Below are 26,776 nucleotides of genomic sequence, written 5' to 3'. Positions count from 1 at the left end.
ACAAAGTATACTGTAGGTGGCATGATCTCAATTAATTGTGAAAAGCATGTCTCACAAACCTTAACTAATTGGTGCAATTTTTAAAAATTGCATTAGAAAAATAAATAAATAAATAAATAAATAAAAATTGCATTAGTGTCAGTAAACACAAAGAGAAAGCTTTCCCAAATTATTTAAAACCACATTCCAAAACACTGAGCAGTAATAAAAGCCAATAAAAAAAATACTAAATTTAAGGGAAAGCCTGAATATGAGAAATGCTCTTTACCTATAGGCAATCGATTCTTTTTATTTGCTGGAGTGGTTGCCGGAGACAGCTGAGGAGTATTATAGGGAGTCATTTCCAAGCTGCTGCTTTTTCCTGGCTTTGCCTGGGGCAGGTTTGCCAATAAATTGTCAAGAGCCATCCTATCTTCTCTTAGTTGATCTCCAGACATCACACTCTTCATAAAATTCACCTGGCAAAAGTAAAAGGCCATTAGCTAGTGAGATCAATTTTTCAAACACAATATATATTTCTCACACAATGTACTCATCTATGACTCTGCCCATGCTTAGATAAATTACTTTTGAGAAAAACCTATTAAAGAATAAAGCCATTACCAGAGTAATAAGCTGACTATAGGTTATATAAACCACAGTCCTGCTCAATCCTTCCAGAAGATTAACGGAGGACATTGGAGGGGTCTCCACTGCACGGCCCCCAATCACAACATCAAGAAAAGCAGCAACACAGCTCTGTTAAACAGGAAAAGATCACAGTGAAATATTTTCTCTTTAAAATAAGGGGAAAAAATTTCTAATTAAGGTGGACAAGCATCCAAAAAGTTTTCCTTTGAAAATTATATTAAACCTAACATTGAAAAAAATTAAACTCTTTATGAACTGACATAGAATTGTCTCCATGAAATTCTGGTATGTGAAACAAACATGACACAGAACAGCGCACACTACTCTACCACCTGTGAAAAGGGAGGAATGAGGGTAACTGGGAAAACATATGTAAGAATTTGCTTGTATACATATAGATCTCTCAAAGAAAACATGAAAGATTGAGAACACCAAGAACCTTTTGGGGAGGAAATAAAGGTTAGAGATCAGAAGTGGAAGTGGAATTTCACTGGATTACTTCCGAATTTAAGAAAGGTTGAATTGTATAGCCTACTCAAAAGGAAATTTTAACTGAACGATGCCATAGAACATATTTATGAAATACACTTAAAATTATACAATTATCACTGTTTTGCTTTAGTGGCTTAAAAAATTAAACTATTTGTAGATTGATTCACCCATTTTAGAGAGATTGTATGCGTGTACACACACATGCACTTAGTGGGGGAAGGAGAGAGGAAGAGGGACAGGGATAGAATCTAAAGCAGACTCCCCAAAAAAATAATAAATAAAATAAAGCAGACTCCCCACTGACCCGAACCAATCTCAGGATCCTGAGATCATGATGCAAGAAGAAACCAAGAGTTGGACACTGACCCAACTGAGCCGTCCTATTTAGGTTTTTTGTTTTTCATTTAAATAATCTCTACACTCAGGGAGCATCGGTGGCTCATTTGGTTGAGTATCAATCAGACCCTTTGTTTCTGCTATGGTCAGGATCTCAGGGTCTTGGGAGAGAGCCCCACGTAGAGGTCCACGCTTAACATGGACACTGCTTGAGAGTCTTTGCCCCTCCCTCTCCCTCTGCTCCTCCTCTGTTTGCACATGCACACCCTCTGTCTCTAAAATAACTAAATAATAAATAAATAAAATCTTTGAAGTCATCTCTACATCCAACATGGGGCTGAAACTCCAACCCCAAGATCAAGAGTTCCATACTCTATCAACTGAACCAGCCAGGTGCCTTAAACTTTCTGAAATAAAATAATCTTAATAGCTCTTTGGCTCTCATTACAATAGCAACCCTCAACACTTTAATAAGTGAGAACTAGTAATCTTTAGTGAGATCTTCCTTTAAATGCTGCTGATCCAACACTGTATTCTCTCTGTATATACCAAGGATCATTGAAAAGACCATTTATTTTTAATAAAAGACAAGATTTAATAAAGACCATAGTTAAGTTCACTAATGCTTTGGCAAATTCTTCTATAAATGGCATTTCACATGAGATAATATTCATTCTTACTTTGTCAAATTTTCCAAGGCTGCTTTTTGTCCGGGGATCTCCCTCTTCTGAGCCAGTCATTGCCAACTGCTGCAAAAGGCGGCCAACCTGCAACCCAAAGCAGTCGTACAGAGACATAGGCTATAGATACTTATAAATTCTTCTCTACTTCCATTCGAGGTTAAAATTTTGTTTCATAATAATATTCATACTATCTGACCAGGCATGCAAAGTAGGATCCCAAATTATTATTTTTTTTAAAGATTTATTTATTTATTTATGATAGACAGAGAGAGAGAAAGAGAGAGAGAGAGAGAGAGAGAGAGAGGCAGAGAGACACAGGCAGAGGGAGAAGCAGGCTCCATGCCGGGAGCCTGACGCGGGACTTGATCTCGGGACCACAGGATCGCACCCTGGGCTGAAAGGCAGGCACCAAACCGCTGAGCCACCCAGGGATCCCAGGATCCCAAATTAAATGCTTATCTTCTCTACATCAGCTTTTACTATATTTAGATTAGGAGTTCAAGACAATAAGTAGAAAATTTTACTTTAACATTATATTGACAATATAAAACAAAAATATAACACCTTTGTTTCTGATATCCTACTTTTCATACATCTAGAAATTTTAAAATTTGCAAAACTTGATTCAAACTACTTCAAGTTAATACTAAGTACTTTTCCCTTTATAGTTCACAGAATACTCAAAGTAGAATTTTTTTTTTTTTGATTTAAGAAATCCTACAGAACAGAGCTGCTTGGAAAGTAAATATTAATTTTTTAACTCACAGAGCAAATTCCTTACTTGTAAAAGAGGACTGCTAATCTACTCTCTTTATTTTTTTTTAAAGATTTATTTGTTGGGCAGCCCTGGTGGCCCAGCGGTTTAGCTCCGCCTTCAGCTCAGGGTGTGATCCTGGAGACCTGGGATCGACTCCCACGTCAGGCTCCCTGCATGGAGCCTGCTTCTCCCTCTGCCTGTGTCTCTGCCTCTCTCTCCCTCTGTGTCTGTCATGAATAAATAAATAAAATCTTTAAAAAAAAATTTATTTATTTATCTCAGAGGAGAGGGGAGGGACAGAGAGAGAGAGAGAATCTTAGGCAGACATTCTGTTAAACACGGAGCCCAACTCAGGGCTCAATCTCATGAACCCGACATCATAACCTGAGCCAAAATCAAGAATCGAACACTTACTGACTGAGCCACCTAGGCGATTCTAATCTACTATCTTTAAAGACATTCTGGAGCAAGCTAATATTATATTAGTATCATCTTAATATCTGGGACAATTCCCAGATATTTTTACTCATTTTGAAAATAAGTGATTCAATCTCTATTGGAATGACAAAAATAAAAACCTACAACTATCTTAAGAATAAATTTAATGTTGCACAGACAATAAAAATCTTTAAATTTCATTTTGGGAAGTTTTATATAGTTAATTGCTAAACACAACAACATAATATAATTGACCGGGGCAGCCTGGGCGGCTCAGTGGTTTAGTGCCGCCTTCAGCCCAGGGTGTGATCCTGGAGACCCGGGATCAAGTCCTACATAGGACTCCCTGCATGGAGCCAGCTTCTCCCTCTACCTGTGTCTCTGCCTCTCTCTTTCTCTGTGTCTCTCATGAACAAATAAATTAAATATTTAAAAAATAATAAATAATATAATTGACCATGAAAAAAAAAAAAACCTTGGGACACCTGGGTGGCTCAGTTGGTTAAGTGTCTGCCTTCGGCTCAAATCATGATCCCAAAGGCCTGGGCTCAAGCTCCGAGTCAGGCTCCCTGCCCAGCAAGGAGTCTGCTTCTCCCTCTGTCCCTCTCCACTGGTGCATGCTCTCACTTTCAAATAAATAAATAATCTTAAATTTAAAAAGCTTATCATTAAAAAAAAATCATCCTAAGATATATTATATTCCAAATAAATTCAGTTTCTTCTTTACAGTATTTCTGGGGGAGGGGATATGATTAAAAACTTCCCTTAAGAAATAATAACATGAGAATGCCCAGGTGGCTCAGTGAGTTAAGCATCTGACTCTTGATTTCAGCTCATGTCATGATCTCAGGGTCGTGAGATCAATCCCTACATCAGGCTCTGCACTGGGTGTAGCGCCTGTCTGGGATTCTCTCTCTCATTCTCTTGCTGCCCCTCACCCCCTCCTCCTCTCTAAAAAGAAAAAAAGAAATAACATGACTTCAGTAGTTCAGATGATTAAGGGGGAGAAAATGCTAAAACAAATCCAAAACTCCTCTTTCTGAAGGTCTGAGGTCCAGAAGAGTTTCAGATTTCAAAATCTGAAGGTTTTAGAAAGGTTAATTAGTGCATACATGTAACACAGCCAGTATTAAGGGTGGTATCCTATAATCAAATGTATTCACATTTCTGCAGCAAAATATGAACATTTATTAGCACTTGGTTTTGGCTCAGGTCATGATCACAGAGTCCTGGGATCGAGCCCCACATTGGGATGGAGCCGCATGGTGGGAATCTCCACTCAGGAGGGAGTCTGCTCAAGAATTTCTCTCCCTGTTCCTCCCCCTCGCTACATGCTCTCCCTCTCTCCTAAATAAATAAATAAATAGATCTTTGAGGGAAAAAACTAACAAAATATTTTATGACTACAATATTCTTAAATCCCAATTTAACTGCTTTTATTTCCTTTTTTCTTTTTTTTAAAGATTTATTTATTTCAGAGAGTGTGTGTGTACGCATCCACAAGAGGGAGGGGGCAAAAGGAGAGAAATTCAAGCAGACTCCCTGCTGAGCCTGGAGCCAGACCCTGGAGCCCAACACAGGGCTCAATCTCACAACCCTGAGATCATGATCAGACCTGAAACCAAGAGTGGGATGCTCAACTGGCTGAGCCATCCAGGTGCCCGGTAACTGCTTTTATTTCTTAAGAAGCAAATATTTAAAAGCCAGTATGAGGAAACAGAAGAGTAAAAATACATACACATTGTCAGATTTTCTGTTCCCACCCCACTACCCACTCAACTGATTTTCAACTGAATGCCACACTAATGATAATAGCAAAAGCATACCTGCATCAGATTAAATCTTGCCACCTCATTAATAGGAGCATCAGAAATTATTCCATACTGTTCTGGATTGACAACTGCAGGACAAATGAAGCAGGCCAATAGGAGATCAGTACACATTGCCCTGACCTCCCCAACTTCCAGTCTATCTACACAGGAGAGGGTTTTGTACATCTGTGACACAATCCACCTCAAACTATGTGGAAAGCAATATGTGTTCTGTTTGAGATAACCAATAAATTTGTTCACCAAAGCCACCAGTTTGGCCTCATTGGAATCCACCATCTCTTGAACCTTTTGCCTGAATCTATCTGAGCCTTTCTCTCCAAAAATTTTTTCCTGTTGTAATGGGGAAAACCTATCAATTAGCTTGTTTGGATCTGTTTCCAGGTGATCTTCATCTTCAACAAGCAGTTGCATAATTGGCTCATGTAAAGTGGCTGTGAGGAAAAGTTTGGCAGAAAACAGTCCTTCAGAAAAAAGTTTAAATAAGATGCTGAAGGCACAAGTTCCTCTCCTCAAAAGTCGCCTGGGGTTGTCACTTTCTTTAAGTTCAAATTCAATCAAGTATCTCAAAACCTGAAGGAGGTAGCTTTCATCTTCTTGCATAATACAGTTGCCATAGAGGGAGGTAAAAACTGTGTAAATAACATTTTGTGTGTTCTCCTGATTAAGTTTCTCCCCAGCAACCAAAGAGGAAGCAATAAGACGAGGATTTTCCCTTAACCGACTCAAGAATTCTCCATAAGCAGTCTCCTGAAATCCCAATTGCTTATATCCATCAACAAACTGTGTATCTTCCAAAATCTTGGCATGCTGACAACATTCAGCAGGGGAAGCTTCAGCACTAAAAAATGAGCAAACAAGCAAAACAATAAAATCAATAACAATAATATAATACATACATTCCACTGAAACATGGAAATGTGGATTGATTATAGTCCTAGCAATGAGATCACTCCAAACGGCTCAAATCTTTCAGCCCACCAACATCTGAATGTGTAAAGAAAGGCAAAACCCGGCAGCCCCAGTGGCCCACAGTTTAGTGCCGCCTTCAGCCCAGGGCGTGATCCTGGAGACCCGGGATCAAGTCCCACGTCAGGCTCCCTGCATGGAGCCTGCTTCTCCCTCTGCCTCTGTCTGCCTGTGTCTCTGCCTCTCTCTCTCTGTCTCTCATGAATAAATAAATAAAATCTTAAAAAAAAAAAGAGGCAAAACCAAAAAGTACAAAGGAGGACAAATTCCTCACAGTAAATCAGGCTCAATGAAAAGTATAAAAAAATAACCATTGGGATCCTTGTGTGGCGAAGCGGTTTAGCGCCTGCCTTTGGCCCAGGGCGCGGTCCTGGAGACCCGGGATCGAATCCCACGTCGGGCTCCCGGTGCATGGAGCCTGCTTCTCCCTCTGCCTATGTCTCTCTCTCTCTCTCTCTCTCTCTCTCTCTCTCTCTCTGTGTGTGTGACTACCATGAATAAATTTAAAAAAAAAAATTTTTTTTTAAATAACCATTATTCTGATTTCTATCATCAAAGATCAGTCCTTTTTTTCAGCTTCACAAAAATGAAATCGTACAGTATATACTTTTCTGTGTCTGGCTCCTTTTCTCAACATTATACTTTAGCACCACTCTTCTTAGAGGTAAAAACTGTTTCTTCGAACACAATAAGGTATTAACACAGGGAAAAAAGAGGCTTCTAAAACTGAGTAGATATACAGTATCGAAACAAGAAAATATACACAGTTGACCCTTGAGCAATGTGGAGATTAGGGGCAATGACCCCCTATGTAGTGGAAAAATCCCTGCAGAACTTCAGACTCTCCAAACACTTAACTTCTAATAGCCTATGTTGACCAGAAGCCTTACAAAGAACATAAATAGTCGATTAACACATATTTTGTATTTGTATTATATACAGTATTCTTACAATAAAGTAAGCTAAAGAAAAGAAAATATTAAGAAAGTCATAAGGAAGACAAAAATATGTTTACAGTACCCTGCAAAAAAAAATCCATGTATAAGTGGACCCACACAAGTCAAACCAGTGTTCAAGGTCTTGACCAACGTATATTAAATAGTATTAGGAGAAAAAGGGTGCTTGGCTGGCTGAGTTAGTGGAGCATGCAACTCCTGACCTTGGGGTTGTGAGTTCGAGCCTCACATTGGGTGTAGAGATTACCCAAAAACAAATTTTCCTTTAATCTTAAAAAAAATAATAATAACAATGATGACAACAACAGAAAAGTAGAGAGGTGCCTGGCTGGCTCAATTGGTACAGCATGTAACTCTTGATCTCAAAGTTGTGAATTCAAGCCCCATGTTAGGTGTGGAGCCACTTAAAAAAAAAAAAAAACACAAGATAATTTACTTTCAGCAGTAATAAAATATTATATATATAAAGATGCAAAACTGATGTGGTATAAAATATTAATGCTTACGTTATAATTCTCTATAAAATGTTTAATTAATAGACAAAATAAGCAAAGGCTCACCTTAATGTTGATTCAAACTATCTGAAAGCATGAACTTTGTTGGAAATAGATTCACTTATTTACAGTTAGCAGTTAGCACAAAATTACAATGGCCCATAAAATTTAACACCTCAAACCCTTTTTTTTACCTGGTTATGATAAGCCGATCCAAATTAATTCTCTGTTGCTTAGCAATCCATGCTGTACGATATAACTTTTCCGCTGTCTTAAGTACATCTGCATTGAGCCTCTGAATGAGCTGTTTCTCAGAGTTTACATATAAGCGTTCCTGCTTGAGGTGATGGGCCAAAGTATGAATATCCAGCTTCACCATCTTCAAATGTGGAGAAGGTACAAAGGCTGATCACTAAGAGTAAACAGACAAGTTTAAAATTTTTATGTCACTTAAATTGTTTTCCAAAATCAAAAGGGGTAAGAGAACACATTATGAATTAGGCTACATTTAGTACTATGATTAACTCTAATTTTAAAATAATCTATATATTTTTTGCAGAAGCATCACAGGTTCAGTATAGAAAAACTCGTAAATACAGATAAACAAAAATAAATAACTCCTAGTAAGGCCATTGCTCAGGACAGCCACAGTAAAAACCTGTGTATTTACTTTAAATCTAGTATCTATTTATTAGCACTAGAGTTTCTTTGCTCCATTTTTTAAAATTTTTTTAAAGATTCATGATAGTCACAGAGAGAGAGACAGAGAGGCAGAGACACAGGCAGAGGGAGAAGCAGGCTCCATGCAGGGAGCCCGACGTGGGATTCGATCCCAGGTCTCCAGGATCGTGCCCTGGGCCAAAGGCAGGCGCCAAACCGCTGCGCCACCCAGGGATCCCCTGCTCCCTTTTATATTGCAACCAATCAATTTAACCTGTTGACTCAATCTTCAAAATACATCTCCAATCTGACTACTCACCACATCCACCATCATCTCTCATCCAAAGATCTAATAACCACTACTTCCTAACTGATCTCTCTGCTTCCTTTCTTGTACTACTCGAGACTGTTCCCTACATAGCCTAAAGTACCCTTTAAACTGAAGTCAGATCACCTTATTCCCAAACTAGCAGCCATCCAAAAGCTTATTTTACATTTAAAATGAAGTCTAGGGATCCCTGGGTGGCGCAGCGGTTTAGCGCCTGCCTTTGGCCCAGGGCGCGATCCTGGGGACCCAGGATCGAATCCCACGTCGGGCTCCCGGTGCATGGAGCCTGCTTCTCCCTCTGCCTATGTCTCTGCCTCTCTCTCTCACTGTGTGCCTATCATAAATAAATAAAAAATAATAATAAATAAATAAATAAATAAAATGAAGTCTAAAAGTCCTATATGATCTACCCCCGCTACTTCTCCCAACCTCATCTCCTACCATTCTACCCTTGCTCACGTAGCTCCAGATGCACTGGCCTTCTTGCTTTAAGGCCACGCATGCCCTTCCTCAAAGCCTCTGCATTTGATGATCCCTCTATCTAAAAGACTATTCCTCTTGTCCTCTACTATGCACAGCTAGTATCTTTACTTCATTCAGGTCTCTGTTCAAATGCCTATTTAGAAAGGCCTTCTCAGATAACTCCTAAAATACAAACTATCAATTCCTATTCCCTTTTCTGGCCTTTTTAAGAAGTATACTTGCTTCTATAGCATTATATTACAAATACCACTTGCATGTTCTTTATGCTTAGGTATGGTTCCCCACTAAACAGTAAGGGCCACTAAAGGTTGGTGTTTTATTCACTCACAGTTGTAATTTCTGGGCTGAGCAGAGCAACTGGTTTGTAGCAAAAACTGAATAAGTATTTGCCAAAGGAATGCATAAAATCACACAAATCTCGTTTATCTAGTAGCTAAACAAGCTGATAAAAATAGCACACATATTTTAAAGCATTATTATTTAAGCTACCCTTGGGCCTGGAATGCCTGCCAGAACACAGTGCAGAGAAGTCTGAATTGGGTTATGAGACCCCTCAGTCACTGAACTCACTTTACTGGCCATGAGTCTGTTTCAAGCTTTGGCTAAGGAGGCATCTGCCAGCCTCCTCCCTCCAGGGCAGGGTCCACGGCACCTCTTGCTCAGTCTACCCTCAGGCAGAGAGAACTCACCTCCCTGAAACCCAGGAGGGCCGCTCTTGATCCTAGCCTCAGACCCTCCCAGGGGATATGAAGTAGAGTGACATAAAACACTCAGCTCAGCTCATAACCCCACCAATAAGTTTCCCTCAGACCACAATGTTTTATATCAACGATAGAAGTGCTTGTGGCCCAGATAACACAATACAGCATTGTATATCCAGACAGCACCCTGCTATTGAGGTAGAAAAGTAATTCTCATTAATAACTAAACATTAATTAAATTTACACAATGTTACATATCAAATATACCTCAACAAAGCTAAGAAAAAAAGTTGTCCCAGCCAGATTCATAAATGACCTTAATGGATCTATTTGGAGTTGATAAAATAATACAATTTGTACTGAATTCAGATTCTAAGAGAGATGAAAATCCAGACCTCAGAACTCTCAGTATGTTTAGAGATCAAACAAAAACATGTTCATATATTGAAATAAAGTTTTGGAGCAAAAAAAAAAAAAAAAAAAAAAAAAAAAAAAAAAAAAACACCTAACTTGGGATGCCTGTGTGGCTCAGCAGTTGAATGCCTGCCTTCTGCCCAGGGAGTAATCCTGAAGTCCTGGGATCAAGTCCCACATCAGGCTCCATGCATGGAGCCTACTTCTCCCTCTGCCTGTGTCTCTGCCTCTCTCTGTGTCTCTCATGAATAAATAAATAAAAATCTTTAAATAAAAAATAAAACCACCTGAGTTAAAGACATAGGTTTAGCAATTTTTAATTAAGTTTGATTTCAGAAATTTTTAAAAATTTTTTATGTTAATGAACTACTGAAGACTAGGAAAATTTCAGATATTACCATCTAACCTGAATCTTATAGCTTTCGAAAATCACTTTCTTGGGGCACCTGGGTGGTGTAGTCAGTTGAGCATCCAACTCTTGGTTTTGGCTCAGGTCATGATCTCAGAGTCGTGAGATCAAGTCCCAAATTGGGCTCAGTACTCAGTAAGCTGAGTATGAGTGTGAGTATGAATACTCCACTCAGTGTGGAGTCAGCTTTCAAGTCTTCCTCTCCCTCTGCCCTTCCCACCTGCATGCATTCTCTCTTTCTCCCAAATAAATAAATCTTAAAAAAAAAAAAAAAAAAAAACTTTCTTAAACCTTCTCAATTCCCTAAGCAAACTATGCAAAGCTGTTATTCCAAATCTCCTGTATCATGAGGGCCCTCATACTGCTCTCTTTTCAAAAAGTGAAAGCATGTGCGCCTGGGTGGTTCAGTCAGTTGAGCAGCCAACTCTGGATTTCAGCTCAGGTCATGATCTGCGGATCGTGGGATCAAGCCCTGAGGAAGGCTCTGTATTCAGTAAAGAGGTCTGCTTATCCCTCTCGACCTTCTTCTCCCTGCTCACTTGCTCTCTCTCAAGTAAATATCTCTCAAGTAAATAAGTAAAATCTTAAAAAAAAAAAAAAAAAAGGTATAGGTATGCCCACCAAGATGATTTGTTGTTAATAACAAAACCATGTGGGTAGCTTAAAAAAAAAAACTGGTGGCATACATATACTTATATAATCATATTAACTCAATTTACAGAAAATGCATATATGATTTTATAAACTTCCATGTGGGAACTGTAACATCCTCTAGGGGGCTCTAAGTCCACAGACTAAGAACAGAATCATTGAATAAAAGATAGTGATTATAAGAAATATTATAGTTAATGGAAACAATACTGAAATGAGTTCAAGATCTGAATGCTTTGTTAATTAGCTTTGCTACTTTAAGCACACAAGACATATTCTCTGAACATCAGATTTTTCTCACCCACAAAATGAGGACACAATACCTACATTTATTTTAACCCTGGTACAAGCAACATTTTAGATACTAGGAATACAAAAAGCAATAAAACCTAATGTGTACCCTCAAGGACTTTCTAACTTGGCAGAACAAGACAGACATGCAAGCAAATGGCTGTCCAAAAATGTTACAAGTATTATGCTAGTAGACTGTACAAGGTAGAGAGGGGCAAAAAAGAGAAGGAACCTGCAATTAGTCTTAAAAGGCAAGTTGGGGAATTGGGGGACTGTGTTGTGTTCGGTGGTAAGGGGAGGGAGAGAATGTGCAGGGAGGGAATGAGAGATAAGGCTGCAGCGACAGAAGGTACACAGAAGCCAAAGTTAAGAAACTCTGACCTTGCCTGTAAGCAATGTGAAAAGTTTTAAACAGGAGATTAAAAAGATTACATTTATATTTGGGAGCATAAACTCTAGCAGTAAGGAAAAGGATGAGGAGGTGGGGATGGGACTAGACAGACTAAAATTGTTAGCAGGCAGGAAATATGGTGGCAATGGAAAAATAATACAAGTTTAAGAGATGTTACAAGACAAATACAAGATTTGTTAACAAATGGGGGAGAAAAGGTAAAAGTTTCCAACTCTGGGAACAAGGGGTGGCTGTGGTATTAATTCACTACAGTTGGTACTGTATGGGAAAACACATTATTAACTGAAAATGGTGCCTGGTGTGCTTCTAAGAACTTTACACATTTCATCTTCATAATATCCCTCTCAGGTAAGTGCTCTGCAGCCAAGGAAACTGAGGCTTGGAGATGTTATTTGCCCACAACCACACAAGTTAAGAGATGACAGAGCCAGTACACTATTATTATTACCCTGATATCTACAGGAACGATTAAAAAATCCTGTGGTTAAAAAAAAAAAAAATCCTGTGGTTACTCAAGAGTATCCTTTTTATTTTTAAGATTTTATTTACATATTCATGAGAGGCACAGAGAGGGGGGGAGGCAGAGGGAGAAGCAGGCTCCATGCAGGGAGCCCAACATGGGACTCATCCCAGGTCTCCAGGATCAGGCCCTGGGGCAAAAGCAGTGCTAAACCGCTGAACCACCCGGGCTGCCCAAGAATATCTTATTTTTAAGAGACGTGTGCTCAAGTATGTAAAAATAGTGTTAGGATGTCTGCAACTGACTTGTACCTACTGGGCAAAAAAATAAAATTTTGAAAATGCAGCAAAATGTAAAACAACTGTTGAAACTGGGTGGAGGGTAGATGATAATCATTATCCTATCCTTCAACAACTTCAGTTATGTTAGAAATTTTTCATATGGAGAAAATATTTTAGAAAGTCTCAAACTGTGGCCTTTTTGTGGCTTTAATACAACTCAATTCAACAAAATATTACTGAGCTCTGTTGGAGCCTAGCCAGGCCCCCTAATCTCAAGGAGCTCACAGTCTAATTATAACCAAAATATTGTTCAAGATAGGACACATAAAATGTTTCCAGTGACAGCAAAATATGCACCAATTTATGCAATTTAGAAATTAAAACCTTCAAATACAGCTTCACTTAAAAAAAATTAACACATGATAATAATATTCCACCTAGTCTAAACAAGAATTCACCTTCTATGGGATGTCTGGGTGGCTTAGTGGTTGAGCGTCTGCCTTCGGCTCAGGTCATGATCCTGGGGTCCTGGGATCAAGTCCCACATCGAGCTCCCGGTAGGGAGTCTGCTTCTCCCTCTGCCTATGTCTCTGCTTCTCTCTGACTCTGAGTAGATAAATAAAATCTTTAAAAAAAAAAAAAAAAAAGAATTCACCTTCTAAACCCTTCAATAGTTCAAATGTATTCAAAAATATTTTTTTAAGATTTTATTTATTTATTCAAAGAGAGAGAGAGAGGCAGAGACACAGGCAGAGAGAGGAGCAGACTCCATGCAGGGAGCCCAATGTGGGACTCAATCCCAGGACGCCAGGATCACATCCTGGGCTGCAAGCGGCACTAAACCACTGCGCCACCGGAGCTGCCCCTATTCAAAAATATTTTAAGTTTTTTTTTTAATTTTTATTTATTTATGATAGTCACACACAGAGAGAGAGGCAGAGACATAGGCAGAGGGAGAAGCAGGCTCCATGCAACGGGAGCCCGGTGTGGGATTCGATCCTGGGTCTCCAGGATCACGCCCTGGGCCAAAGGCAGGCTCTAAACCGCTGCACCACCCAGGGATCCCCAAAAATATTTTAAATAAATCTAGACAAACTTGATAAGCATTTTTTCTTTCAAGTTCACAAATTATATGCTTTATTTCTTTGTTTTCTATAATAAGTTGGTCTGAGTGCTGTCATAAAACAGGTACTTACCCCTAAAAAATAATACTTTTTAAAAGATTTTATTTTATTCATGAGAGACACAGAGAGAGGCAGAGACACAGGCAGAGGGAGAGGCAGGCTCCCTGTGAAGAGCCCAATGCGGGACTCGATCTCAGGATGCTGGGATCATACCCTGAGCTGAAGACAGATGCTCAACCACTAAGCCACTCAGGCATCCCACAAAATAATACTTTTAAAAACATTATACAGGGGTGCCTGGGTGGCTCAGTCAGTTAAGCATCCAACTTTTGGGGATCCCTGGGTGGCTCAGCAGTTTAGCGCCTGCCTTTGGCCCAGGGCGTGATCCTGGAGTTCCGGGATCGAGCCCCGCGTCGGGGTCCCGGCCTGGAGCCTGCTTCTCCCTCTGCCTGTGTCTCTGTTTCTGTCTCTCTCTCTCTCTCCATCTATCGTGAATAAATAAATAAAATCTTAATAAAAAAAACAAAAAAGCATCTAACTTTTGATTTCAGCTCAAGTCATGATCTCAGGGTTGTGAGATTGAGCTCCATGTCCAGCTCCACGCTGGGCATGGAACCTGCTTAAAATAATCTCTCTCCCTCTCCCTCTATCCCCCACCCTAAAAAAAGAAAAGTGTCATAAACCACTGGGTAAAATGCAAGAGATTAAAAATATGAATTAACTCTGACCTATATTTTTGTCCACAACAGCTTACCTAAATTAAATTCATGTTCTGAATACTTTTATACAATATATAGCACATGCCAGAGTATAATATTATATCTCTAGCTCTTCCTTTAGACTGTAAACACTGAGGGAAAGAATTCAACTTTGTCTCCTAACATTAGGCGATGGCAGGTAGGAGTGCAAACATGTTAACTGAACTCAATTCAGGTAGCCCCAAATCTACTGGTTCAGATATTTTGCAAAAAATAATACCTCCTGGCCACACACACACAAATATACCTAACAAACAGGTCACTACTAAAAAACAACAGTTGCAGAAAAGGGTTGGGAATGTAAAAGGTAAAGTCTATGAAATTGTTCTGCTCTTCTAAGGCACCACTATAACACAATAGTTCGAGCTACCAGGAAACTGCCAAAATAAAATGTAGGCATGAATCTAAAAGCGGAGAAATTTTACCATACATACGTCAGTACCAAACTAACAATACTCATATCAAGCTAATATTACTTAGAACTTTTTTATGCAGGCACTGGTATTTTTTTTTTTTTTCTCATTGAATCCTTATAACCCTATGATGACTTTGCTCTCATTAACTTCATTTAACAGTTGAGGAAAAGTGCTGACACACCTATCAAGTAGCTACATCAAAATTCACAGACTCAGTTCTGGTTCCAAAGCAGCCCTTGCTCTCAACCAACTAATCTAAACATTTTGTCAGTCACATCTACCTTAATTTCCAGTTCTGTTAATAATTGACTCCTTAATGTTCCTTTTATCTATTGGTTTTTACAGAAATTCATCTGGCTTCTAGCGAAAACTATGTCATTTGAGTTTATCCTCAAATACCATTTAAAATACAGGTGTCTCCAACCCTTTCTTGTCTGAGCTAAATTCTTTATTTCATCTATGATATTTTTCTTTTTTAAAGATTTATTGAGGGCAGCCTGGGTGGCTCAGCGGTTTAGCCCCGCCTTCAGCCCAGGGCCTGATCCTAGGAACCCAGGATCGTGTCCCATGGCTGGCTCCCTGCATGTCTCTCATGAATAAATAAATAAATAAAATCTTTAAAAAAAAATAAAGATTTATTGATTTATTGATTTTGAGAGAGAGAGAGAGAGAGAGAGAGACTGCATACATGCACACAAGCAGGGGGAAGGGGCAGAAAGGAGAAGCAAATTCCGCCCTGAGTCAGAGCCTAACGCAGAGCTCTGTCTCATGACCTCGAGATCATGACCTGAGCCAAAATCAAGAGCTGGATGCTTAATCAACTGCCACTCAGGCCCTCCTTCTTTATGATCTTAATATCAAAATAGAACCTTAGATTTGGAAAGGTTGTTAAAAGCTATCTTCTCCAATTTAATTCAATTCAGCAAATATTTTCTGAATGTCTTCACTGTACCAGGTACTAAAAGTACAGGACAGAACAAACCAGACACAGCCTCTGTCCTCATAAAGCTTAGTCAACTATGAAGCCAGGAGCAAGTAAACCACAAGTAACTACAAGTATGAATGTATGTATATGCATGTACACACACACATACATTCTCTCTTATTTGTTCCACTTTCCTTTCCTTTGAATGCCTTTCTCTAGGTTAAAGCCAACCCTTACTGTTATGCTAATTTCCTCCCTTCACATCTACTCAACAGCATCCCTGTAGAAATCCCAACTATCCTATACCCACCCCCATCCACATTTCCTTCTCTACTGGATCATTCTCACCAATATATAAACATGTTATTATTTCTCACCCTTAAAAAAACCCTCTCCGGACACCTGTGTGGCTCAGTGGTTGAGCACCTGCCTTCCACTCAGGGCATGATCCCAGGGTCCTGGGATCAAGTCCCATATTGGGCTCCTTGCAAGGAGCCTGCTTCTTCCTCTGCCTCGCTCTGTATCTCTCATAAATAAATAAAATCTTTATTTAAAAAAAAAAAAACCTCTACTTCATGTCTCCCCTTCAGATTCCACCCCTATTTTCCCCCTCCCTTTACAAGAAAATTCTTTGAAAGAAGTGTCTATAATCACTATCTCCAGTTTCTCTCCTCTGACCCCCTCCTGAACCCACACTAATAAGTTTCTCTTACCACTCCATCAAAACTGCTAGTCTTTGGGACGCCTGAGTGGCTCAGAAGTTGAGCGTCTGCTCAGGGCACGATCCCGGGGTCCTGGGACTGAGTCCTGCATCAGGCTTCCTGCATGGAGCCTACTTCTCCCTCTGCCTGTGTCTCTGCCCCTCTTTTTGTGTCTCTCATGAATAAGTAAAATCTTAAAAAAAAAAAAAAAAAACACCTAGTCTTCAAATCACCAATAATTAAATAAGCACATTGTGGGGTGCCTGGGTGGCACAATTAGGTGTCTGACTCATGGTTTTAGCTCAGGTCGTGACCTCGGGGTCATGAGATCAAGCTCCACACCAGGTTCTGTGTTCAGCATAGAGTCTGCTTGTGTTTCTCTCACCCTCTCTCTCTGCCCCTCCCCCCACTCTCTCTCTCAAATCTTTAAATATATATATATACAAATAAGTAAATAAATAAGCACATTGTTTATCCAATGATACATTATTCCTCTTCTTGATTTAACAGAAACATCTGACATGGTTAACCACTCTCCTTGAAACACTTTCTTCGACTCTGGGACAACACACAGACATGGTTCCTCCTGTCTTCTCCATTCAGTCTCAGTCTCCTCTGTAATTCCCCCTCATCTCCCTGATTTAAAACACTGGACTAGGGGCAGCCCTGGTGGCTCAGTGGCTTGGCACCTGCCTTCAGCCCAGGTTGTGATCCTGGAGACCTGGGATCGAGTCCCACATCGGGCTCCCTGCATGGAGCCTGCTTCTCTCTCTGCCTGTGTCTCTGCCTCTGTCTCTTTCTCTGTGTGTGTGTGTGTGTGTATCTCTCATGAATAAATAAGTAAAATCTTTTTAAAAAATAAATAAAACACTGGACTAACCCCTAGGCTCAGTTGTCAGACCTTTCCCCTTCTATCTACACTTAGGCAATTTCATTCCATCTCGTGGCTTAAGAACCATCAAAATGCTGGCAGCTCCCAAATTAGTATCTCCAGACTTTACCTTTCCTCTGAATGCCAGATCCAAATATGCAACTACCTATTCAACATCTCCTATGGGTTGTCAAACAGGCATCTCAAATTTCACATGTCCAAAACTTGCACTCATCCTCCCTACCCGATAACCCCCATCACCATACCAGGAAAGCCTTTCTAAATCTGAACCTTCCTCATCTCAATCAATGGCAATTCCATCTTCCCAACTGCTTAGGCCAAAAACTTTGTCATCATTCTTGACTCCCTTTTCTTACACCTGTCATCAACTCCTGATGACTGTACCTCCAAAAAACATCCAAAATCTATCTACCTCTCATTTCAATTGCTAACTACCACTCTGGTCCAATAACATATGTGTCACCTGGATCACGGCAACAACCTCCCAATCTTGCTTCAGTCCTTGCTTCTAGTCTACTCTCAATGTAGCAGCCAGAACGAGTCTATAAAATACCAAGTCAAATCATATCATGCTTGTGCCCAAAATTCTCTAAAAGCTTCTCTTCTCAGTTTTTCATGGTCTGGCTCCATCGTCCTTACACCTCTGATTTCACCTCCTATAACCAGAAGACTATATAATTTGCCATCCAAACCAAGACACTACTAGGAGTGCAAGTGGGCATTATTAATAATTTCATCAAGACAAGGGATGCCTGGGTGGCTCGGTGATTGGGCAGCTGCCTTCAGCTCAGGTCGTGATCCCGGGGTCTGGGATCGAGTCCCACATTGGGCTCCTATGAAGAGCCTGCTTCTCCCTCTGCCTGGGTCTCTGCCTTTCTCTCTCTGTATGTGTCTCTCATGAATAAATAAATCTTTAAAATAATTTTTTTTAAATAATAATTTCATCAAGACAAGAGATGTAAACAAAGACACGTAATCACTCTACTATTTGCTCCCTCTTTCATTCTGTTCCATCTATGTTCTCAAACTTGCTAGGTATACTTTCACCTTTGTACTTGGTCACCTTCCAAATCTCTTACTTCCTTTAGGACTTCTTACTCAAAAGTCTTCTTCAGTGAGATCTTTCTTGGACACCTTATCTAAAAGGTCAGCCCCTACTCTTTCACACACTTGTATCTCTTCTCCACAGGAGAGATTTTTGCCTAATTTGTTCCCTGCTGTATCTGCACTGACTAAAACAAAACCTGTCATATTACAAGCATTTCACTCTGTATTTGGTAAATGAATATATGAATGAATAAGAGAAATTTCAATAACATACTCTTGTTAGAGATTTCATAACCAGAATGGATATAACACAGGAAGAACAGGAATATGGCCTTTGGTAGATAAGAAAAAAAACAAGTGAACAGTATGAAATTATCATTAAATGTTAACTAAAATAAGTACCCCATACTAAAAACATTAATACCTGGAAGTTTCACAAAAGACTTAAAAGAAAAACAAAGAAAGATGCTCAAAATTCTCATTCATTCCTTACTTCCTAGAAAGTAATTTCCAGGGACACCTGGGTGGCTCAGCGGTTAAGCATCTGCCTTTGGTTCAGCGCATGATCCTGGAGTCGTGGGATCGAGTCCCACATTGGGCTCCCTGCATGCAGCCTCCTTCTCCTTCAGCCTATCTCTCTGTGTCTCTCATGAATAAATAAAATCCTTAAAAAAAAAAAAAAGATAATTTCCAAACTCCTTAGTGTAATACTCAAGGGCCAATCTTGCTTTAATCCACACTTCCAATCCTATCTCACACAATTTTCCTATATAAAATCACTTGTTCCAGCGAAATCTGCCTTTTCATTTTTATTTTCATCTCACCTTCATATTATTAAATTATTATTTACATAAGACCTCAACTTAATTACTTACTTGTTCTAATTTCCAAGGCCTGGCTCAGTAAAACCTCCTTTCCCAACCATATAGTATGCCCCCAGTGATAAATTCCAACTCTCAACTCTTAAAGTGTTGCTTATCCATACTACTAATTTGAAACTTTTTATTTTTCGCCTTTAATGTCTATACCCTGTCCTTCCACCAAAAATGACAGGTCTCAGGGCAGCCCCGGTGGCACAGCGGTTTAGCACCACCTGCAGCCCAGGGCGTGACCCTGGAGACCCTGAATCGAGTCCCACATCAGGCTCTCTGTATGATGCCTGCTTCTCCCTCTGCCTGTGTCTCTGCCTCTCTCTCTCTCTCTCTCTCTGAATAAATAAATAAAATCTTAAAAAAAAAAAGACAGGTCTCCTCAAAGGCTGAGAGCATCTTTTAGATAGATTCCCAGCCCCCAATACCATGAGCAAACACAAGTACTCAATTATATACACTAACTGAATTGTCAGAAGTTGCCCTGCACAAAAGAACATAAGTAAAATAAAAGATTTTAGGGATGTCTGGTGGCTCAGTGGTTGAGTGACTGCCTTTGGCTCAGGTCATGATCCCGGGGTCCTAGGATGAGTCCCACATCAGGCTCCCTGTAGGGAGTCTGCTTCTCCAACTCTGCCTATGTTTCTGCCTCTGTGTGTCTCTCATGAAAAAATACACAAAATCTTTTTTAAAAAATTTAATAAAATAAAATAAAAAAGATTTCAAATTAACACTAGGCATTAGCACATCTAACAATAACAAACAATTTTTTCCTGAAATTTGGAAGCATTTTCCAAGTTAGGTCATTTCTTTTTGGAGTAGTCAAAAATGAGACTGAAAGGGGATCCCTGGGTGGCGCAGCGGTTTGGCGCCTGCCTTTGGCCCAGGGCGCGATCCTGGAGACCCGGGATCGAATCCCACGTCGGGCTCCCGGTGCATGGAGCCTGCTTCTCCCTCTGCCTGTGTCTCTGGCTCTGTCTCTGCCTGTGTCTTTGGCTCTGTCTCTCCTTCTATCTCTCAAGAATAAATAAATAAAATCTTTAAAAAAAAAAAATGAGACTGAAAATCTATTAACTTCAGTTCCACTTACTACATTTTCTACAAAAATAAAATTCATTATACCCATGCATGTTAAATCAAATTTTAAGCTTTTCAAAGTCTCATGTTATGAAGACTTATCACTGAGAGGCAAGTGGGAAGATTTTAGTTAAAGGAGGAAAGCACAATAGGTTTCTGTATCCTTCCACAATGGTATAGAGCAGGGCCTGGCAAACTACAGCCTGTGGGCCAAATTCAGGAGAGGCCTGATTCTATAAATAAAATTTTATTGGAACACAGCCATACCCATTTGTTTGTATTTTATCTATAGCGGCGTTCTTGCTACAGTGGCAGAGCTAAATAGTTGCCAGACTTCTCCAGAATCCATATGGCCCACAAAGCCTAAAATAGTTACTACCTGGCCCTTTACAGAAAGTTTGCCAATTCTTGATAAGCAAGCATAGTTACTTACTCTGATACAGAGCATAGAGGAAGAACAGCCTGAAATGTGTGAACTAGGAAATATGCTCCGAGGATAGATGTATTTACATGTTACAACTATACCTGAATGAACTCCTATGACTCAAGAGGAGGACTCAAAGTAGGGAAAAAATGATTTCAAATGTTTTATGAAATGAGAACCATGTTTCATGTTTTCTCTGTTGAAAATACCTAATTAAAGTTAGTGATAGATATATAATAGTTCTGCACTTTAACAGCTAGACTTCAAGTAAACAAACTAATCATCTTTATTAACCTAATAAACTCAGGAATAACTTTGTGAGATAGCCAGTAAGAGATGACCACCTGCTACTTTCTTATTTTAGAGACTAATTCAAACAACATGGCAGAAAGAATACCAAAATTAGGGTCAGAAGATCTGAGGCATTTATTTCTTTATTTACTTATATACTTATTTATTTATTTAAAGATTTTATTTATTTATTCATGAGAGACTCAGAGAGAGAGGCAGAGGGAGAAGCAGGCTCCATGCAGGAAGCCCAAAGTGGGACCCAGTCTCCAGGATCACGCCCTGGGCTGAAGGCGGCACTCAACTGATGAGCCACCCGGGCTGCCCTGAGGCATTTAAGACTGGGCTTTGACACTTACTGGCAGTGTGACCTACTGGCAACTTAGTCACTTCAACTAAGTTTGTTTCCTCATCTTCAAACCTAGAGTGTCCCTGTCCCTCTCACATGCTAAGTTGTACAGTTCATATGAAATGACTATGAAGTATGAAGTATAAATGACTACAAAACATAAGCCACCATTCTTCTTGTCAATTAAAAGGTAATGTTTCGTGGATGGAACTGGAGGGTATTATGCTGAGTGAAATAAGTCAATCGGAGAAGGACAAACATTATATGGTCTCATTCATTTGGGGAATATAAAAAATAGTGAAAAGGAATAAAGGGGAAAGGAGAAAAAATGAGTGGGAAATATCAGAAAGGGAGACCGAACATGAGAGACTCGTAACTCTGAGAAACAAACTAGGGGAGGTGGAAGGGGAGGTGGGCAGGTGGTGGGGGTGACTGGGTGACGGGCACTGAGGGGGGCACTTGATAGGATGAGCACTGGGTGTTATTCTATATGTTGGCAAATTGAACGCCAATAAAAAATAAATTTATATATATATATAAAAAAAAGGTAATGTTTATCATTTCACAGGGACATAGCTCCATGTCCATCACATAACAGAATGACCAAAATGAAACTTTCCACGAAAGTGGGAAGTATCAGGCAGCCTGGGTGGCTCAGCAGTTTAGGGCCGCCTTCAGCCCAGGGCACGATCCTGGAGACTTGGGACCGAGTCCGATGTCAGACTCCCTGCATGGAGCCTGCTTCTCCCTTTGCCTGTGTCTCTGCCTCTCTCTCTCTCTCTCTCTCATGAATAAATAAACATCTTTTTAAAAAATAAAAATAAAATAAAGAAAGTGGGAAGTATCAAAGTCTTAGCTAAACAGGTTAGATTACTTGCTAAGATTATGGAATCTAAACTTGTAAAAGGCTTATTAAAAGTGAAAATAGGGATGTCTGGGTGGCTCAGCAGTTGAGCGCCTGCCTTCCGCCCAGGGTGTGATCCTGGAGTGCCAAGATCGAGTCCCATATCAGGCTCCCTGCACGGAGCCTGCTTCTCTCTGCCTATGTCTCTGCCTCTCTGTGTTTCTCATGAATAAATAAATTAAATATTTTTTTTTAAAGTGAAAATAAAGGCCAATAATCTTCAGTCTAAGAGCATTTTTAGAAACATAAATGCCACATGAGTATGGCTTTAAGATCTCAGAACAAAGCATGGTCTGCAAATATGTTAATGTGTCTAAGATGATCCAATTAAAAATCACAGAGATAATGACAACTAAATATAATGTGGGGTACTGGAACAGAAAAAGGACATCAGGTGAAAACTAAGGAAATCTAAATAACATATGAACTTCAGTTAATGTGTCAAGAGTGGTTCACCAACTTTAACAAATATACCAAGCTAATGTAAGATGTTAGTAACAGGCACAACTTGGTGCTGGGTATATGGAAACCCTTGTATTATCCACTCAATTTTCCTGTAAATTTTAAACGGTTCTAAAAAAAATTAGGCATAATTTTAAAATTATACAAATAATACACTTCTAAGTCCAAGCATCCAATTAGCAACTTTTTTTCAGTAAGAAAAAGTATACTAACTTGAGAAAAGCATCTGAACACAGTGATTTATCACAATCTTGGGGCACTTGGGTGGCTCAGTGGTTGTGCCTTTGGCTCAGGTCGTGATCCCAGGGTTCCTGGAATGGAGTCCCACATCAGGCACCCTACAGGGAGCCTGCTTCTGCCTATGTCTCTGCCTCTCTGTCTCTCATGAATGAATAAAATCTTAAAAAAAAAAAATTATCACAATCTTCAACAACCATCATCTAGAAAAAGGATTACCAGCTATATCACTTGATTTTCAAGAATCCATTAACATATTGGTAACACATTTTAGTAGTCATTTTTAAAAAAAGATTTTATTTTTAAGTAATCTCCACACCTAATGTGTGGCTTGAAATCACAACCCCAAGATCAAGAGTTGCATGCTCTTCCAATGGAACCAAGGGCCCCAACCCATTTTAGTGTTTAAACTATCACACTGAAAACATTTTCTCTCTCAGTTTACTATGATCAGAAATGAATACAGATACTTCATAACAAAATTTCCACGGGTATGTTATATTCTGTACTAATTCCCAGTCAAGTGAAGAAGCCAGGCAAATATATTTCCTAGCCAGAACTGTTTAAGAAAAGTCTGTTTTCACATTGATTTCCATTTAAGACTACACATTTAAAAAAGACATTAAAGCATTACTATAAATATAATATAGCATTACTATAAATAGTAATGGCTAAACTTGAAGAAAATTTTATTGACGGGTGTTAGTAAAATATATCGGTGCTTACGAAATATACAGAATAACTACCACACATTTCAAGCTGTCATGTACTAGGCATCAACCAGGTGCTTTAACATGGATATTCTCCTTTAATCTGTGTGGCAGGTACTCTTACCGACATTTCACAGGTGAGAAAACTGAGGAAATTAAATATCTGCCCAAGGTCAAGTTAGTAACTGGCAAAGCTGAGACTAGAATCCAGGTACATGTGGCTCACTGAGCTTTTACCACTACGCCATCTGTGAGTGCTGTAATTCACAGTCAAGGCCACTTCTAATTACCCCAATCTTGGGACAACTATTAATATGTTGAGTCAGTATCAGGACAAGTCCCCCTTTCTTTGAAAGTTTCACTGTCTGACAAATTCAGGCTTAGGCAGACTTCAAGACTGCATAAATAACCTATATCCCCTTGGGGCAATGCTGCCTTCAGCCCAGGGTGTGATCCTAGAGACCCAGGATGAGTCCCTCATCCGGCTCCCTGCATGGAGCCTGCTTCTCCCTCTGCCTGTGTCTCTGCCTCTCTCTCTGTATCTCTCAAGAATAAATAAAATCTTAAAAACAAAACAAACAAAAAAAACCTATATCCCCTCAAATTCTATGAAAGAAATATTAAAGTTGGGGATCCCTGGGTGGCTCAGCGGTTTGGTGCCTGCCTTTAGCCCAGGGCGCGATCCTGGAGTCCCGGGATCGAGTCCCGTGTCATGCTCCCGGCATGGAGCCTGCTTCTCCCTCCTCCTGTGTCTCTGCCTCTCTCTTTCTCTCTGTGTCTATCATAAATAAAAATAAGTAAATAAATCTTAAAAAAAAAAAGAAATATCAAAGTTTAGAAAAAGTTACTAGAGATTAATTCCTTAAATCCCTCTTTTTACACTTTCTAGCTTATCTCCCACCATTTCTTCACTTCCCCAGAAGCAGCTGCTGCTGCCATACTATATCCTAAAGTCTCCAAGATGAGATCCTATTATACAGGCTGCCAAAGGCCCACAGCCTCCATATGCTCAAGTGAACTCAGATATATCCTTCAAAGCCCAGCCCCCAAATCTCTTCTCTCTGTGAAGCTCCTGAACTGCTCCTGCCAACAGAGTGCATCCCTTCCTTCCTAAGACACTAAATAACAATGAACCACGAAATAGGAAGGTTACTCTATTTTCTTTTTCTTTCTTTTTGGAGGGTAGACTCTACACCCAACACACAGGTTGAACTCACAACCCTGAAATTAAGAGGACATTTAACTGAGCCCACCCAGGTGCACCCCGAAAGTTACACCATTTAAAAATCTTTCAGTCCTTCTATTTGCATCATAGAGAAAATCTAAGCAAAGCGCCAATTTGTCTTCAGTACTTCTCTAACACTTTGCTAGTTTCTCCTTTTAATTGAAGGATAGCAGGAATCATATCCAGCATCTTTTTATTATTTATTTATTTATTTATTTCCAGAGACAAGCAGGGGGAGGGGTAGAGGCAGAGAATCTTTTTTTTTTTTTAAATAAAGATTTTATTTATTTATTCATAGAGACAGAGAGAGAGGCAGAGACACAGGCAGAGGGAGAAGCAGGCTCCATGCAGGGAGCCCGACGTGGGACTCCATCCAGGGTCTCCAGGATCACGCCCTGGGCTGCAGGCGGCACAAAACTGCTGCGCCCAGAGGGAGAGAATCTTAAGCAGGCTCCACACTCAGTGCAGAACCCCACACGGGACTTGATTTCAAGACCATGAGACCATGACCTGAGCTAAAACCAAGAGTCGAACAATTAATCAACTGAGCCACCCAAGCACCCCAAACCCAGCACCTTCTGCAAGCTAGCTAGGTTTCATAACAGTGTTTTGTTTTTATTATATTTAAGTTGCTTTCGATTTAGGATATGAGGCGTTAGCCTTTCACTATGATAATAACACAAAGTTTCTTTAAAGATATTTTTAAAGTGTGTCCACAAAAGACGACAAATAAATAATAGAAGTAGGATGCAGATTTGGGAAAAGTTATGTTACTCAAGGATTAAGCATGGGAATTATTTTTTATTTTTATTTTTTTAAAGATTTATTTATTTGTGATAGACACAGAGAGAGAGGCAGAGACACAGGAGGAGGGAGAAACAGGCTCCATGCCGGGAGCCCGATGTGGGACTTGATCCCAGGACTGCAGGATCGCGCCCTGGGCCAAAGGCAGGCGCTATACGGCTGAGCCACCCAGGGATCCCCGGGAATTATTTTTAGATACTGATGGTTACACCGAGACAGAACTGCCAGTTACTTTTTTGTTGTTGTTCATTATATAGGTACTTATAGTACTTACATAATATTCATGGTAACCTGATATGGCAAAAAAAGACATGACTGCCAATTTTTAATGATCTACCACAATATTAGCTCCCATATTTTATCAACCAAATATTTTAAATTTGAGGATTTATTTTAATTACCTACCACTTCTCACGGCTCTAACCAATCCATACATGACAAAAATATCCCTTGAAAATATTTTCATAAATATAAATAACCGTCTTGAATTACCAGGAATTTTCTACATGTTTCCCCTTATAAAAGTTAACCTCCTTCAGTGCAGAAACAGTTTATTACTCATTTTATAATGTTTTGTTAAAGTATATGACCTAGGGCAGTCTGAGTGGCTCAGTGGTTTAACGCCGTCTTCAGCCCAGGGCGTGATCCTGGAGACCAGGGATCAAGTCCCACATTGGGGGACTTCTTACATGGAGCCTGCTTCTCCTTCTGCTTGTGTCTCTGCCTCTCTCTGTCTCTGTGTCTCTCATGAATAAATAAGTAAAATCTTAAAAAAAAAAAAAATTATATGACCTAGAAATTGTCAAGGTATTAAAAATAATGAACTGATTTATTTCCAAAATATGGACAGACAAGGAATGCCTGGGTGGCTCAGCAACTGGGAGTAGTCC

General features: G+C 39.7%; 1 protein-coding gene across 5 annotated transcripts in view; it reads right to left on the bottom strand.

The window, feature by feature from the left end:
• GAPVD1 (GTPase activating protein and VPS9 domains 1) overlaps nucleotides 1–26,776 on the bottom strand; it is an 81,952-nt gene that overhangs the window by 40,428 nt on the left and 14,748 nt on the right. For all 5 annotated transcript variants that reach the window (XM_041724863.1, XM_041724866.1, XM_041724864.1 and 2 more), the window contains exons 2-6: nucleotides 7,779–7,996; nucleotides 5,163–6,006; nucleotides 2,139–2,225; nucleotides 604–738; nucleotides 269–458 (exon numbers count right to left, since the gene is read on the bottom strand). In XM_041724863.1, coding sequence (XP_041580797.1) covers nucleotides 269–458; nucleotides 604–738; nucleotides 2,139–2,225; nucleotides 5,163–6,006; nucleotides 7,779–7,963 — 1,441 coding nt within the window. In that variant the 5' untranslated portion in view covers nucleotides 7,964–7,996. The remainder of the gene's footprint in view (nucleotides 1–268; nucleotides 459–603; nucleotides 739–2,138; nucleotides 2,226–5,162; nucleotides 6,007–7,778; nucleotides 7,997–26,776) is intronic.

Source organism: Vulpes lagopus, chromosome 12 (assembly GCF_018345385.1).
Source record: "Vulpes lagopus strain Blue_001 chromosome 12, ASM1834538v1, whole genome shotgun sequence".
In the NCBI taxonomy this organism is placed as follows: domain Eukaryota; kingdom Metazoa; phylum Chordata; class Mammalia; order Carnivora; family Canidae; genus Vulpes; species Vulpes lagopus.
Note: the sequence above shows the minus strand (reverse complement) of the source record. Positions and strands in the feature narration are given on the sequence as shown.